The following is a 15,326-nucleotide window of genomic DNA, read 5'->3' as shown; positions in this document are numbered from 1 at the left end:
TTATTATCGGTTCGGTGGTTTTCTCATACAAGTACTTTTGCGTTTTACATGTATTTGATTAGGCCGCTTTGGAGTTAGTCTTGAGTTAAAGCTTGCTTATAACTTTACTGACGGCATTTTCAGCGCGTCCTCTTTTTGTGGCCCCTTTAGGGTGGTGATATGTGCATTTTTCTCTAGGAATCAACTTTATGCTCAAGTATGCTCTTCCTTAAATTTTGTCCTCTGTGTTAAATCGTGTGTAAATTTAATTTGAAGAACTTTTGTACAAATCGCTCAGTGATGCTGGACGTCGCATAAGAACCATCGATTTATCTCCGACGATTGTACTGCCTAACATAAGATATCGGGTTGTAGCATCGCTGAAAGGGAATATGTTGTTATGTCACTTAGTACATGACAGGACGAGACATCTTAATTGGGCAAAATTGACACTGTCAGAAACTGAGCCTAAGGTTTGCACTTAACACATTTTCTCCATATTGTAAAATATATGAGAACTTGTTGCTGGGCGAGTTGGTTGGGATCTAATGAATACACTGTTGCGCCAAAAAGGAAAATAAAGATTTGGGAGGGAGAGTATGAAACGACAGATTCAGCGCTCGATATATCGTTTCATGCTCTCCCTCCCAAGTATTTATTTTCCTTTTTGGCGCAACAATGTATTAATTGTAAAATATATATCCCGGTACATATATCCTACCGCATTGAAGCTCTTGTCCATGACCTATAGTTCTTAAGTTCAATATGAAACATCTTGGACATCCTAGAATACAGCGACAAAGTCAATGTTACGCGGGTTTTCAGAAAACGGACGCCCGACCAAGGATTTGCACTGTCGCCTGTTTGTGCTGCAGGACCACTACGCGAGGCTTCAAAAGATAAGCGTGGTGCGATAAATGCGGGAGCTTGGTTCACCAAGAGTGCCGACTGACCGCAGGCACAAGCTTTATTGTTATTACGTAGTACGTGATGTAGGTATATGGCCTGATGCTCCTTATTGTCTGTAGCGCTTGCTTTAAAATGTTTTCTTAGCCTTGTTTTTGTTTTTGTTTCTCCAAGAGACGTCCTTGCTGCGGTAGCACGCTGCACCCGAAATTTGCATTAGTATGCCATCTAAGTGATCAAGCTTTACGCATCCCCGTATTCTAGAATGTTCCTCCACTGAGAGCTCCGCCTCATCTCAACGATGAGAACGATGTTTATTGGCATATGCACTGAAACGAGGCGGCGATCTAGCCTAATTCATTCATTGAAGTTTCACTGGATTTATCGCCATCAGCTCTTTTCGCCTATTTGATCTCGTTTTGAACTTTCGTATTTAAAACGTGTATTCTCATAGTGTATCGTTACCTACGCTTCCGATGACTCCGGTTCTATCAATCTCTTCCCGGTTTTTTTTTGACGAATACTCTAAACGTCTTAGTTATCTCGACTGCTGACCAATTATTCTGCTCAAGAAAGTGGACGGCACCGCCACCCATAGATAGGGGTGGTCACTGTTCTAAATTGCCAATCAGCGGTAATTCTAGGAAGTGTAATGTATTGATTGGTCAAGGGACGGCGCCATGGTCAACTCTGTGATGTCTGCGAATCGAGGACCATGTCATAATGGGGCGGGGGAGGGGGGGTTAAGTCTGCCTTTTTACGCTGATTCACCAAAATTGTACGTGGAGATAGGTTTCGCACAGCCAGTCACTTTCTTTGTTTCTTGAACTGACCTTCATTGACCGCGTCCCTCAGGTAGGACAGGTACTCGGGAACTTCCGCTGATTTTAGGCATTCGCGACTACAGCCGCAAAGCGCGCCGTGATAGAAATCCAGCGCCGTTCCGTCGGAGGCAAATCTGAGGTCAGCTTCGATGGCGTTTGCACCCTGCGTCACAAAGTTGTCCACGTCTGCCAGGCTGTTCGCCATGTGTCCGAATAAGTAGAAGGGCCGATGGCTTGTCGAGGTTGATCCCTGCTAGGGACGAAAGCAGCGGCAAAATTTTCGTTATTTTTACATTTGGGCCTCATATCCACAAACGGGGCGACGACTAGGATTGTTTACTCGATGCTGTATACTATTGTGAAACTGCTGCGTCTACATCCACATCTCCTCCGCATGGCTTACCGATAAAATGGTCACTTCCTCAACGAAATAGATGTAGGGAAAATTCTGTAAGCAGATTTTCTTAAACATTTGAGTTGCCCAAACTGAGACGGCCGCTTTCCTACCAGCAGCATTTTAAAGCTGAAACGCGCATGTTGAACGCTTGGAAGGCGCGGGGAAACATAGGGACAGAAATGATGTCCAGAGCCTATTACGCTCCTAGCCCAAGGTCCACAATCTTGGTTAGGTCCCAGAAGATATCAGTTCTCAAGCAGTGCACAAATTGACAAAGACAACAGGAGGCGGTCAGGACAAGCGATGGTCTAACATTTGGGAATTTTATTTGGAAACAACGGGCTGTATAAACGTTGAAAAGGAAAACATCAGGATCACGTGTGCGTGCTCGGCACGGCGAATCAGTAAAAGTGATCTCGTCGTTCGATAAGAAACGGAAGGTCGACCAACACACATGTTCTATAACTATTACTGATGTACACCTTTTTGCTTTCACGTTCGCGCTTGCCGCAGTACTTCATAAAGGCCAATATATCCGTAAAAGAAGCGTACTTGAAAGTTTTGGATATCGTCTGTTAGCCTGCTTGGTAAGGACTATGAACAATTATTCTACCAACATAGCTAAAATTCAAAGATGCAGGTGTAATCAGAATGAGTCATAGTACACTAATGCTATAAGACAAACTACCACAGCTATCAAAATTATGTTGTAGTCATAACGGGTCCACAAAAAGTAAACCCGAAAGAATTGCATGCCTTGTTTACCTGTTTGTGAATCGCTGATTATTAAGATATCATTGTAAACTAGGATGTTACCTCATATGCAAATTATAAACCACTTTAAGGAAAACAGCTTAGGCAACTTATAACGTTCTAGCTTTTTGTTTACTTATACGACACACAGGGCTAACCGACATTTTTCTGTGAAAATTTGTTCCCTGTTTGTGAATGTTTTGTAGAATTCGTTGTTCTACTGTAAGTCCTTAGCTAATTATGGGTAATGAGCCAATAATAATAATAATAATAATAATAATAATAATAATAATAATAATAATAATAATAATAATAATAATAATAATAATAATAATAATAATAATAATAATAATAATAATAATAATAATAATAATAATAATAATAATAATAATAATAATAATAATAATAATTCATGTTCACTGCAGGACAAAGGCGTCTCCCTGCGATCTCCAATATTGCCTACTTTAAAAAAAATATTTTAATGCAAGAAAGTTATTTAGATTTCTGTGCGGTTTGCTGCTAGAAATATTTTCGAACTAAATCCTGTTATTTTTTCAATGAAAAGAGAAAAAAATCTCACATTAAAAAACAAGAAAGAGACTATGTCACGTATCGATGACGGCTACTATATTCTCGCGATCGCAGTAACACTAAGAATATTACTGTAAGAAGTAATGTTATACGCATACGGCCTACGCACACTAAAACATACCGAAACAAAAGGCGAGTAGAGGTTGTGTCATGCACTATCTGCATCCGCTGAGTTCGAAAGCGTTGTCTTTTTATTGATTTTATTTCTGGGAGCCCAGTAGCCAGTTGAGTGATTTTCTCAGCTTTTCTTTTACCAGTCTTCATTTTATTTACGACAAAAATGTAGCAAATACTACAGGTATTGATTATTTAATGTCCTCCGTGTTAAGCAGGGCGCTGCCACAAGAATGAAGAAAGCGGAGTGCTTCATAACAAACTTTGATGATTCTGACAACTGTTCCTTGACAAGTGCTGCTTCAATTCAGTGCACAGCTACTGTCTTCATGTGACCCGTGATGCTCTTGGTGGCAGGTTATTATTATTTCTTTCTTGCTGAGATATTTCCGGACAGGGGCAAATAAGAGCAGTGACTATTTCGGCGGAGAGCAGCACTGCTACGCAGTATGCTGCAAAATATCCAGAAGCAAGCGCAAGTTTGTTGCCTGCGGTTATAGAATACATATTATTGTTTGTTCAATTTTGATTAACAAGTGTTGCTGTTTAAAAAAATGAAATGCAAACAAAGCAAGATGCCAACTGATTTAATGTGAAATATATGAGAAAGTTTAGTTATAACTTTGCGAAAGTTAAATTCACTCACAGGTGCACACGAAAATGCAACGTTCCACTAATTTACGTATTTGCGTACTGTGAGTAGATTATGAAATAAAGAAAATACTTGCCGAGTCTCTTTTTTATTTTCGGTATCCATTACATAACGCTGTAAATTTTCTAACAGCGTGCGATACCTGAATAATTAAACGACGACAAAAGTTCGTCAGCTCTCACTCCTATCACGCATATTTCGGTTACTATACTGTGTTACAGTCATCTTCATATGCGAGACATGTTTCAAACACGATAAAAGCCGATGCAATTCGCAACTTACCGTCCTGAAGGACTGAATACATACAAGGTGTCCTTTTGAAACATAAGGACGTTTCATCAAAAGGCTACGGTGTAATGGACGTTGCGTTTTAGAAGATGCGGTTTTCGGCGAGTCGGACGTACATTGCTGCTAATAATGACAGTATCAGAAAAATGAGAAGAAACAAAATTGAACCTTGAAGGCCGTAGTGCCAAATAGCGAATTGGGAGGCAGTCACATTTCGATGCCACTGCTTCTTCTTTGCTTCTTGAAAGTAATACCTATTTGAAGAAATTCGTCATCCGATTTCTACGCTTAATTCAAGCAGTATCGTAACCGACTACACCGTGAGCGAACATGTGTGACTGAAACTCCACTTGAGGAAAAGTGCGATGAAGTTTCAAACGGAACGCCACGGTCAGTCGCGGCATAGACTGATACGGCGCGTTTTCCCGAGCAAGGATTTGCGGCGACTCGCTGTATCAGTACTTGTAGCCACTCGTCATCCTTTAAACTTTGTGTGACACTTAGTCATGCGAGAGAAGGGGAACCGAGGGGCTTGGTGTTGTTAATCATGACCACATAAACCCCAAGAGACAATGCAGCCAAGAAAGCATCGGGAAATTAACTGTAGTCGTAATTGAAATTTGAGAAAATAATGAAGAAAAGGGAAATGAAAGTTGACGAAAAGATACATTCTCATCGGTGGAAGCCAAACCCACTACCTCCGGAATATGGCGGTGTTTTTTTCTTACTTGGCTGCAGCGTGCGCTCTGTTTCGGTATTGTTTGGGTTGAGCGTTGAAATTTATTTATCAATATGTTGAACTAGGCCTTGATTTTCAAGGTTTGTCAAAAGAGCGGTGCGATAAACGCGACTGCTTTCTAATTTGCCATACAAACAGTTTGCGGCACGGCTCTAATAAAAAAGTTATTAGAAAACCATTCGGGAAATATTTTTTCCAACACTCACGCTATTGACGCAAAATGTGTCCACCTGACCGAAGAACTTATCACTAACACTCAAATAGCCTTTAATCAAAAACATGTACGTTCTAAAATAACATCTCGTGTATTTAATATCCCCCACTTCCTTCCGCGGTAAAACCGAAGAACCAGTGTGAAAAATACTTGCAGCACAAATCGACAGCATGAACAGGCATGTCGCTTCGAGGAACATGATCCGGACTCCTCCTTTCAGTAACCAAGCCCTGAAATTCCCTGAAAAAGAATAAAGGACGAAAATATTTATTAGGCGTTAAGCCATTCATTAGTCGCGATGCACCAGCAGCCATCCACATTTTCTGTGTACTGGCCGCTCGAGCACATTCCATTTTGTTAAGCCCCCAATTCGAAATTTCGGCCTGAGAATGGAAACACTTCGCAGGAAATTACGTATGTGGCGGTGTCTCACCGTGGATGCGTGATGTAATATTGTGGCGATTCCTTTTAACCTTTAAGAAGCCGATCAGCAGGGAAAAATAGGAAGGCGGAAAGTACTGGCGTAATAGCTACGGGAATGTTTGCGAAGTATTCAGAGAATACTCATCGCAATGGAACGTTCTGTATTTGTTTTTGCGAGCAGTGCTCAAAAGGTACATCGTGCGAAGTCACATGTGATTGCTAAATTTGTGGTTTGATAAATCCGTGGGTAACAAGCTCTTCGAATACACGTGCCGTTTAAAACATTTACTGCCATTATTTTTACAAAACTGGTATGTTAGCTAAGCGAGTGACTCTGGCACTGGTTGTTCGTTCGCTTCGGTGTGCATTTTTAGGAGTGAGCAAATACATAAATAAAGGAAGATTTCTTGAACACCTGTTTTTTTCCTCTTAATTTACAGATATGACGTGCGTTATTAGCATTCCTGTCTTTCGTTCCTCTACGCCGATTTCGCTTCTACATATTACTAATTATTTTTGATACGCGACATTCTACAGTGGCACAGGTGACATTCTCGATAGAAACATAATTATCTTGCATCATGTAGCCGATTGTCAGGAAAAATTAAAGCCAATGTTTATGCCAGACGAAAGCAGAAATGCAGCTGTTATTAACTTTGCCCGGCTATTAAACAGGCCTGGTATGCGAAGTCATCAGCATCAACTCAGCATGTTTCTCTTTGTCTCGAGACTGCTGTTCCTGGATGCTAAATTGGCTTACAGAGTTTCAGATTTCCTGATGGATATTTCGTCAGAGAAGCGCTCTAGAAAAATGAAATACATTCCAGTCATCTAAAAATACGGATGCACTGACGTTTTCTGATACAAACAACAGCAATATGTCAAAATAAATAAAATATTTCGCAATTTCGGTTGTTTATCTTGCAGCTGTATGATTCATTCACTAAAACTGTGTACTTAAAAACGCATTGTGCGAGAAGCATGTGCTTACGCTCGCACATTGCATATAGCATGCATTGCATATTCCATGCATTGCACATAGCATTATTATGTCCGCCGCACGCACCATTATGCAATAAATTATCCTGGATTAACTTTCGTCAGGTTTCGAAGAAAGAAAGTAGATGCTTGGATCAGCGGTTTCAGTGTTAGAGTTATGTTTGTTGGTCGGATCTGCAAGGATCATCTGCCTTTCTTTTTTCAACCCGCCATGTGGTGGGAATGGCATTTCATTATTCATCACGAGGTCGCAGGGTAAAATCAGGGGGGGGGGGCAGAATTTTTCGGGACGAAATTCAAGAGGGCTCGTTTACTATGCTTTTGAGAGCTCGTTAAGGAACTCAAGAAACTCCATACTATCAGCATTGTTCCTCAGTTTAATTTAACCACGCCCACTCTTGTAGCCTCAGTGTTGTCTTGGAAAAAGCAACCACATCAGTAAATAAATGAATGAATGAATGAATGAATAAATAAATAAATAAATAAATAAATAAATAAATAAATAAATAAATGCTTCATCTGAGGTCACAATGTATATGGTATTCTTAATGATTCATTGCATGTTTTGTGATTATCGCAGTGCATGAAATATTCTGGTCGTTGAATAAATGTTCCACAGTTTGTGCTGGTCGCAATGTACGTGGCAGTGTAGGCCGACCTGACGGTGGCCGACGAAGCGTGTGGTCGTCCCTGCATTTACTCGGGAAAGTGAAGGCGAAGAGGGGAGCGGTGACCACGCTGGCCAGAAGATGACAGATAATGCTGTGCGATGAAGACGACGCTACTGCAGCCATAATGCATTTCTTTTTGTGGGGGACAGAGAGAGAGAGAGTCGACATTTATTGATGCCAGCATTCACGGGGTTGGACGCAGCTTCCCTCCGCTAAGCAGGTGGTCGAGATCGCCTGGTTCTGAGTGGTTGTCTCGGCTAGCTGGACGGCGCAGAGCTGGCCTTGCTGGTCTGAGCTCAGCAGCAGGGTCTGCAACTGCAGCCGGTTTTGAATTTTGCGGTCCTTGAGAGAAGCCGCCGTCGAGCATGCTCAGAGAATGTGTGGCAGATCCGCCCTATGCTTAGATAATTTGCAGTGATCATTGTTTTGCCCTGGATAGAATCTGCTGCAGACCTCCGGGTTAGGATACACGTTTGTTTGCAGGAGCCGCCAGTTAGGCTACCGCCTTTTTCTTGGCTAGCTCGGGATGAGCTGGTGGGTACCGGGCCCATCCCAGCCGATAGTAATCGATTACTTCTTTGTAGCTGATCATGCGGTCTCCTCTCGTTCCCGGCTGGGCTGGCTAACTTGCTCGGTGACTAAGACCTCGAGCTACGCGGCGAGTCGCCTCGTTCAGAGAGGTGTGCGCGGGCACCCAAATAATTTGCATCGTCTCCCGATGATGGTCGGTGTTATTACTTAGAATTTTCAGCGCCTCTGGCGAGATTATGAACTGCGATCCTTGAGTCACTTATAATAATTCTTGATTTGGTGGAGGTCACCGCTAATGCAATCTCTATACATATATATATATATATATATATACTTATTTATATATTTACCCTCCGGGCCTGCGGGGTAACTATTGCTTATTCCTCCGCTTCTTCGGCGTTGTAAGTTTTCGCAATTCCATTGGTGAGGGGTTCTCCGTTCCCGTCTACCGCTACGACGACGGCCATCCCTTTGCGTTCTCCATGTTCTACGGCGTCTACGTAGGCCACCCTCTTTAGGAGAAAATATTTTTTTTTGGCTGAATTATCTCGTGAAATTATCTGACGCACACATTAACATAGACAACGTCAGTAACCCGACGCGGCATAAATTCCTTATTTTATAAGCTTAGCCTACTCAGCGTCACGTTGTTAAATATAATCCACTCAATTTTCGAAAAGAAAGCGAATGACTCACTTTGCGCTCATTCTTATTTTGCACCGTAGTTAAACGCAGATAACATTCGATAATCAGTCTGGACGACAATGCAGATGAGAGGAGGAGCTGCGTGTGAAGTGCCCACGGCTACAGATGAATGAGTGACGAAACCGGCACCTGTTCTAAATGCTAGAACGGGGATGTAATCCCACAAGCAGGTTTGCGAAAAAAAAAAACACAGCGACAATTACGCAAAACTTACTTAACCATTTCGTAAAGCAACTGAAAGAAGTTCGAACGCCTTTTCTTAGAAAATACATTGTGCACTCAGGTTCGATTTCTTTGGTAACATAACAGTTCATAAACATTTGAAACTCACCTGAAACGCAGAAGCACTAGTCCTTAGTTTGCAAGAGGCGCTGACTGTGCTATAGTATTTAAGGAAAAACGGCACTCTAAGGCTGTCATGACACTGCCTCAAAACCTCTAGGTTCCTCGACATGACGTATTTAAACAACCTGTCAAGTCTCCACAAAAAGTTCAGTAACATTTATGACGCATATTTGCGGTCACATAAGCGGGAGACACGAGGCGTAGGCTACAGCTGTTGTAAATTTGCCGTGTTCGAGGCACCCGATTTGCGTCTGCTCCAGTTGGTTGGTGCACACTAGTGTAGTCCCTTCACGATAGCCAAGAATGCAACCAGATAGCTCTTTCGAGCTCACTTGCGTCATATTTCACACGTAATTGCTTGGAAGGAGAGCAAAGCATCTGTTCCCATTGTTCCACGGCCATTTTTCAGAGAAACAAAAGTTGGGACACTACACACAATAGCACACACATGCGCTAGCTCGCAAATTTTTGTTGTTAGATGAAAATATGCGATGGAATCACAAATTCAACGCACAACTACTGTTCCTTTAGGAGGAGCGAAAGAAAAGCCGAAGGCAGGAAGGTTGACGAGAATAACGTCCGGTTGGCTACTGTACGCCGAGGTAATGGGCAAGGGGAAAGCAAAGATGACGGCGAGAGAGAAAAGGGAAGGAAATGAGGAAATTAGCGATGAGCACGCTGACGCATGTGGTTCTTTAAGAAATTTGGTTTTTTGCAATACCAATCATATGGACACTTCAGACGCATTTCCGCCGGCGTCGTCGCCGTCGGCGTGGCTTTGATGTTCCATATGATGTCCAACTGCGATAGCATCGTCACCGCGCGCCGTATGCTGTATGTGCGAGTGAAAGCGTGCGAGGGTGAGCCGACGATGGTGTCCCAAGTTCACGCGCAAGGGAGGAAAGCGGGGAGGTAGCGCAGCTTCTCTCTCCATCGCATGCAACGCACCGGGGGGGGGGCAAGGGGAGATAGGGCCGCGCCGGCCCAATCTTGAAAGCGATCTGTGATGGGGACAGAGTGTGCCGAGTGCTGACAGCTTCGTGTGGGCTGGGTTTAGTTCGCGTTGAAGGGACAGGCAGCACCGAGTTCAATCCGCTCGCTGCTGCTGCCGCGCTTCTTCACTCTGGCATTTTGTCAGCAAGTGGGCGCTGTCATCGAGGGATATGTATTCATATTTACTTTTGCGCAACTGACAAGTTGCTTGTTCTTTAATTAGTAAGCGAATGTTTACAATTTCACGCTGCCGATAAAACTACTATACTTACGTTGTATAGCTGTCAACTAATTTGCAATCGCAATCGATGCTTCGGCTCTCGGACGAAACTGCCACTTTTTTGATCGCTATCTTAATTTTGAAGTAGAGCATGTTACTGCAGTAACTAGGACAAGGGAAATTCCGGTTATAGAAAAAGAAAAGCGGCGTTCGGCATCGTTTTTGTGTGACGATAGCTCATGGCTACTATCTTTTCAAGCCGCCGAACGTCTTGAGCATGTGACAAGAGGAAGTGCCGGATGTAATTCGGCTGCCCAACTAGGAGGATTGTCAAAGAGGCAAACATTTACTGGGTTAACCGATATTAGCAAAAGAGAGTACAGGTGGGAACGTGTCGCGAAGCTTTAGTGATGGGGGAATCGGCAAGCCTGTATTCACAATGATGAAATAGCAATAGCCTGCCATGTATAAATAAATAACTTAATGCGTGAGGCTTTACGTGCCATGATAATGGGCTGATTATGAGGCATGTGACAGTAGGGGGACTACTGAATAATTTTGTACCACCACCTAGGGTTCTTTATCGAGTGTTCTTGTATTTTGACCTCATGGAGGTCGCCGCGGCCGAGATTGATCCCGGGACCTCAAACTCAATAGCGCGACGCTATAACCACTAGACTACGGTGGTGGGGCTTTCTATATACAGGGTGAATCAGCGAACATTTAAAGAAAAATTTGCCTGTGACATATAGCAGAAGTCTAGTCCATGAGCTAGCCTACTCGAAGAGCCGGACATTACTTGCACATAAAATTGAAATGCACAACCGACTAATTAGTAGAAATTCACTAATACAGTTGTAGCTAATTACATTATTGCACATATTGCAATTTATACATTCTTGCAGGTGAGACTACAACGCATATACGCTTGAAAAGAACTGTGAGCATGACACCAGTTACGATATATGCGCTGTCATATTTGTGGCAAAAGGGCACTGCCATTCCAATTTCCTAACCAAATGTCGCTTTATGCATTGAAGCCCGAAAGTAACTGGAACGATAATGTATTTCACCACAAAGTTCGTGAATTAATAGCCCAAACTTGTGTTATTCTGAGAATTAGTTCCAGGTGAATCCACCTTGCGAACTCCCCGGGGCGTGACATTATGATGAGCATGAGCCCACGAGCATTCGCGAACATTTTTGTATTGTTTTATGAAAGTTACTCATAGGCACGCCGGGCCAAGAAGAATGAGAAGCAAGAATAATAACTGTTTATTTTTTTATTTTCCTGGAATTGAATTGCTGACCACGTTGATACCATTCGAATCGAATGCTGACGATAAAACGTACCTGCTCAGATGGTGTGTTTTCTAATAAAAGAAAATACAATAAATTCTACGAGCAAACCGCACTCCATTGATGTGATTAGCTTCGTGAAAAATAGAAATAACTCAAAATTCTCCCGCTCAAAAATAGCGTCAGCATTTAACAGGCCGTCAAAAAGTGGACTGCAGAAAAGTTAGCAAAACCCTTTATTGTTCCTTCTCGCGAAAACATCTTCTAGTTCTCGTCCCGTACGTAGTTTTAAGAAGCGGGAATCCCGGGAGTCAGGTGGCTCGGATCTGTGGAGCGACTGCATGAATTCGGCGGTCAGTGAAGAAAAACGCCTACGTGAGATGCAAAGAGCGTTTATTGTACAGTTGCCACAGCTGTCACGCTGTCGTTAATCACAATCTCATTAATTGGAGTTTCTCCATATAACTTCACCATAAAAAAGCAAAAGGAAAAAAAATTGCACATGTGTTGCAAGCACAACGCATATTTCATATGTTTAAACGAGGTCAATGTACATAGTTCATAATGTATAATTTAGCGCTGTATTAAAACGTTTCGTACTTAGATTTAGGTGCACGTTAAAGAACCCCAGGTGGTCAAAATTTCCGGAGTCCTCCACTACGGCGTGCCTCATAATCAGAAAGTGGTATGGCACGTAAAACCCCATAATTAAATTAAAACGTTTTGGAGCGCATCTCTTAGGCACCCGTTGCTACGGTGAACGTCGGCTTCGGTGTGACCGAGCAAACGAGCACAGCGAAAGATGAAAGCGAATGCGCAGCGCTGCGTGGGATGAAAGACGCAAGGAGGAAATCGGGGGAGGAAGTTACAGCAGTACCATGAGGCGAAAAGCGGAGGAGGAGGGTATGGTGAAAAGGTGAGAGGAAAAGCATAGTGCGGCGACGATGCATAAGAGATGGAGCCAGAGCAGCGCTCGTCGTCTGGGAGGTTTGTCGGAGGCGGCTGCTGTGAATCGCGCCCACGCGTCACCCACGCGCTGCCTGTCGTGATCTCCCGATTAGCGAGGTAGTTGCAGCACACTTCGCTCCGTTTGCGACGTGCCCCGTGAGGCACATCGTCCGCGCCAGCCAACACATCGCGAAAACGCGTCTAGAGTTGAACTGATATCTCGCATAAGGGAGTATTGTAATCATCGGTGAATTTCTTTTTACAGATATACAGTATCGGAGAACAGAGGCGGAACACCACTGCCACGAGTGAGAGACCACATATTCCACTTTTATTCTTTGTTTCTTCCACCCTTCTTAACGTGCACGCTGCTATAGCGATGCCATAGTCATGCAAACATAGCGACGGTTGCGCTAATAATATGGTACTTCTAAATAGTATTGCTGCTGATTTTCTGCTTTTGTTAGTCTTTGGTTCAGTCGCAGGATATTCCGAAGCAACAATTTTTCGTCGTTCCTTACCTGTTGAACAAGAGTTGTTGAACAAGAGAACACCAGTTGCAAAGCATCTCACGATAACCGAGGAGTCCGCTAGACCACTCCACCAGATCCCTTGGATTGGAAAAACTTGAATAAAAGTCCTGCAGGACGCATGTCAGCGCGCAGTGGGCGTCTCCCACGCTGGGACCGACAGGGAGTACCTGGCGGCCGCTGCACGAGCATGCTGGACAGCCCATTCCTGGCCTTGTAGAAGCGGGCTTCGTATGGTTTTCTCGCAGTTGTCGGAGGTAGAATCCGGCGGAACGTTTCTGCACGCCCAGAGCACCTGTGCGAGTGTCGCCGTGACCCCACACGGGGGGCACGCGTCGTCGGGGTAGACGTCCGGGTAGATGATGTGTTAGGTGGCGGGGTTGGGATAGGTATCTGTCTGTAACAAGCGTAGTGTTAGCGCCTGCGGCCTCTTTAGTTTGGGGTGTGGGGGCGGAAAGAGATGTCGTCCCAAGTAAAAGTGTTTGGTAATATCATTGTAGGTTACTGGGGTGTCCCTGTTCGCCTCCAACTCATCGAGACGTGGTTGCCCGGAGGGGACGGCGCGGTCGGTAAGCGCACGCACAGCGTCGTGGGCTGTCTCGTTGAAGTTGGGCGGGGCTCGCGGTATCCGACCCAGGTGGGCAGGAAACCAGATGACGGTGTGGTGTTTGAGGGTGCTCGTATCAGCGCCGCGGAGGACGCGTTACGCCTGGTCGGAGACGACTTCTCTCTCGAACGCTTTGATGACCGGTCTCGAGTCACTGAATATTGTCGCTCGCTTATCGTCGAGCATTGCCAGGGCTATGGCCACTTGCTCCGCCACCTAGGAGACACGTGTGCGTACCGTGGCGGCGTTTAAAGTGCGTAGCGAGGACCAGACCACTACCGCGGCGAAGGCTCGGTTGCATCGGTAGGCGGCGGCGTCCACGAAAGCGACATCGCCCGCTTTCCTATTTATGCGTTTGAGGAATGCAGTGGCCCGGGCTAGGCGCCTGTCTCGATTGTGTTCCGGACGTACGTTTCACGGAATGGGTGCAATCGTGATCACGTCATGGAGCTCGCGGGGAACTGGCGTAAACACCGGTGGATCCTGGGTGTTCGGTGGGAAGTAGCCGAGCTCGCACAAGATGTGACGGCCGGTCTTGGTCATCGTCAGGCGTATCATCTGCGTTCTCTCCTGAGCCTCAGCGATCTCTTCGATGGTATTGTGCACCCCGAGCTCGAGGAGTCGATACGTCGGTGTGGTGATCAGGAGCCCAAGGGCCCGCTTCACTACCTTTCGGATGCGTGCATTTAGCTTGTCACGCTTCGATTGTTTCCACTTATGCACTGCTGCAACGCAGGTGAAGTGACATAGGACGAACGCGAGTGCGAGACGCAGCAGATTTTCTTCCTTGAGGCCGTCGTGATGGTTGGCCACTCTGCGTACGAGTCGTATTGCGTTGTCCGTCTTTGTCGTCAGCTTGTGGACCGCTTGGATGTTTGACCCGCCCGCCTCGATAATCGTTCCCAGTACTCAGATGGACTTGACCCTGGGGATTGGGCGACCGTCTCTGGTGCGGACGGTGATGTTGCGCTCGGTCGGTGGTTTTCATGCCTTAGGCCTTTTGCCTTGTCGTTTTGGGCAGTACAACAACAGCTCCGATTTGGCGGAGGAGGCCAGAGCCCTTACCGAGTTCCCACGCGAGAACTTGAAGCTATAAGGCAAAAATGCAGAAAATGCTGCGCGACATCATCGAGCCGTCGAAGAGCCCATGGGTATCTACTGTAGCCTTGGCGAAGAAAACAGATGGAACCCTTCGTTTCTGTGTCGATTATCGTCGACTAAACAAGATCAAGCAGAAAGACGTATACCGCCTTCAACGGATAGATGACACATTGGATCGGCTCTGCAACGCCTAATACTTCTCGTCCATGGATCTGCAGACTGGCTACTGGCAAATATAAGTCGACGATCGCGAAAAGACCGCCTTCATCACATAAGACAGCCTCAATAAGCCCAAGGTTTTGTCATTCGGACTGTGCTCGGTGCCTGCAATGTTCCAACGCGTGATGGACACCGTTTTAGCAGGATTGAAGTGGCAGACCTGTCTTTTTTTATTTGGATGAAGTCGTCGTCTTCGCTGCAAATTTTGACGATCACTTAAGCGGCTTGCGACAGTACTAAAGGCCATCAAGTCATGAGGGCTCACTCGGAAGCCGGAA

General features: G+C 44.9%; 1 protein-coding gene across 1 annotated transcript in view; it reads right to left on the bottom strand.

Moving 5' to 3' along the window:
• Nucleotides 1–14,271, bottom strand: part of LOC142558285 (dermonecrotic toxin StSicTox-betaIC1-like) — a 52,955-nt gene extending 38,684 nt beyond the window's left edge. The window contains exons 1-2 of the mRNA XM_075670439.1: nt 14,170–14,271; nt 1,719–1,959 (exon numbers count right to left, since the gene is read on the bottom strand). Coding sequence (XP_075526554.1) covers nt 1,719–1,959; nt 14,170–14,271 — 343 coding nt within the window. The remainder of the gene's footprint in view (nt 1–1,718; nt 1,960–14,169) is intronic.
• Between the last annotated feature and the right edge of the window lie 1,055 nt (nt 14,272–15,326).

The sequence above is a fragment of the Dermacentor variabilis genome, chromosome 9 (genome assembly GCF_050947875.1).
Source record: "Dermacentor variabilis isolate Ectoservices chromosome 9, ASM5094787v1, whole genome shotgun sequence".
Classification (NCBI taxonomy): Eukaryota; Metazoa; Arthropoda; class Arachnida; order Ixodida; family Ixodidae; genus Dermacentor; species Dermacentor variabilis.
This window is presented reverse-complemented; position numbering and strand designations above follow the sequence as displayed.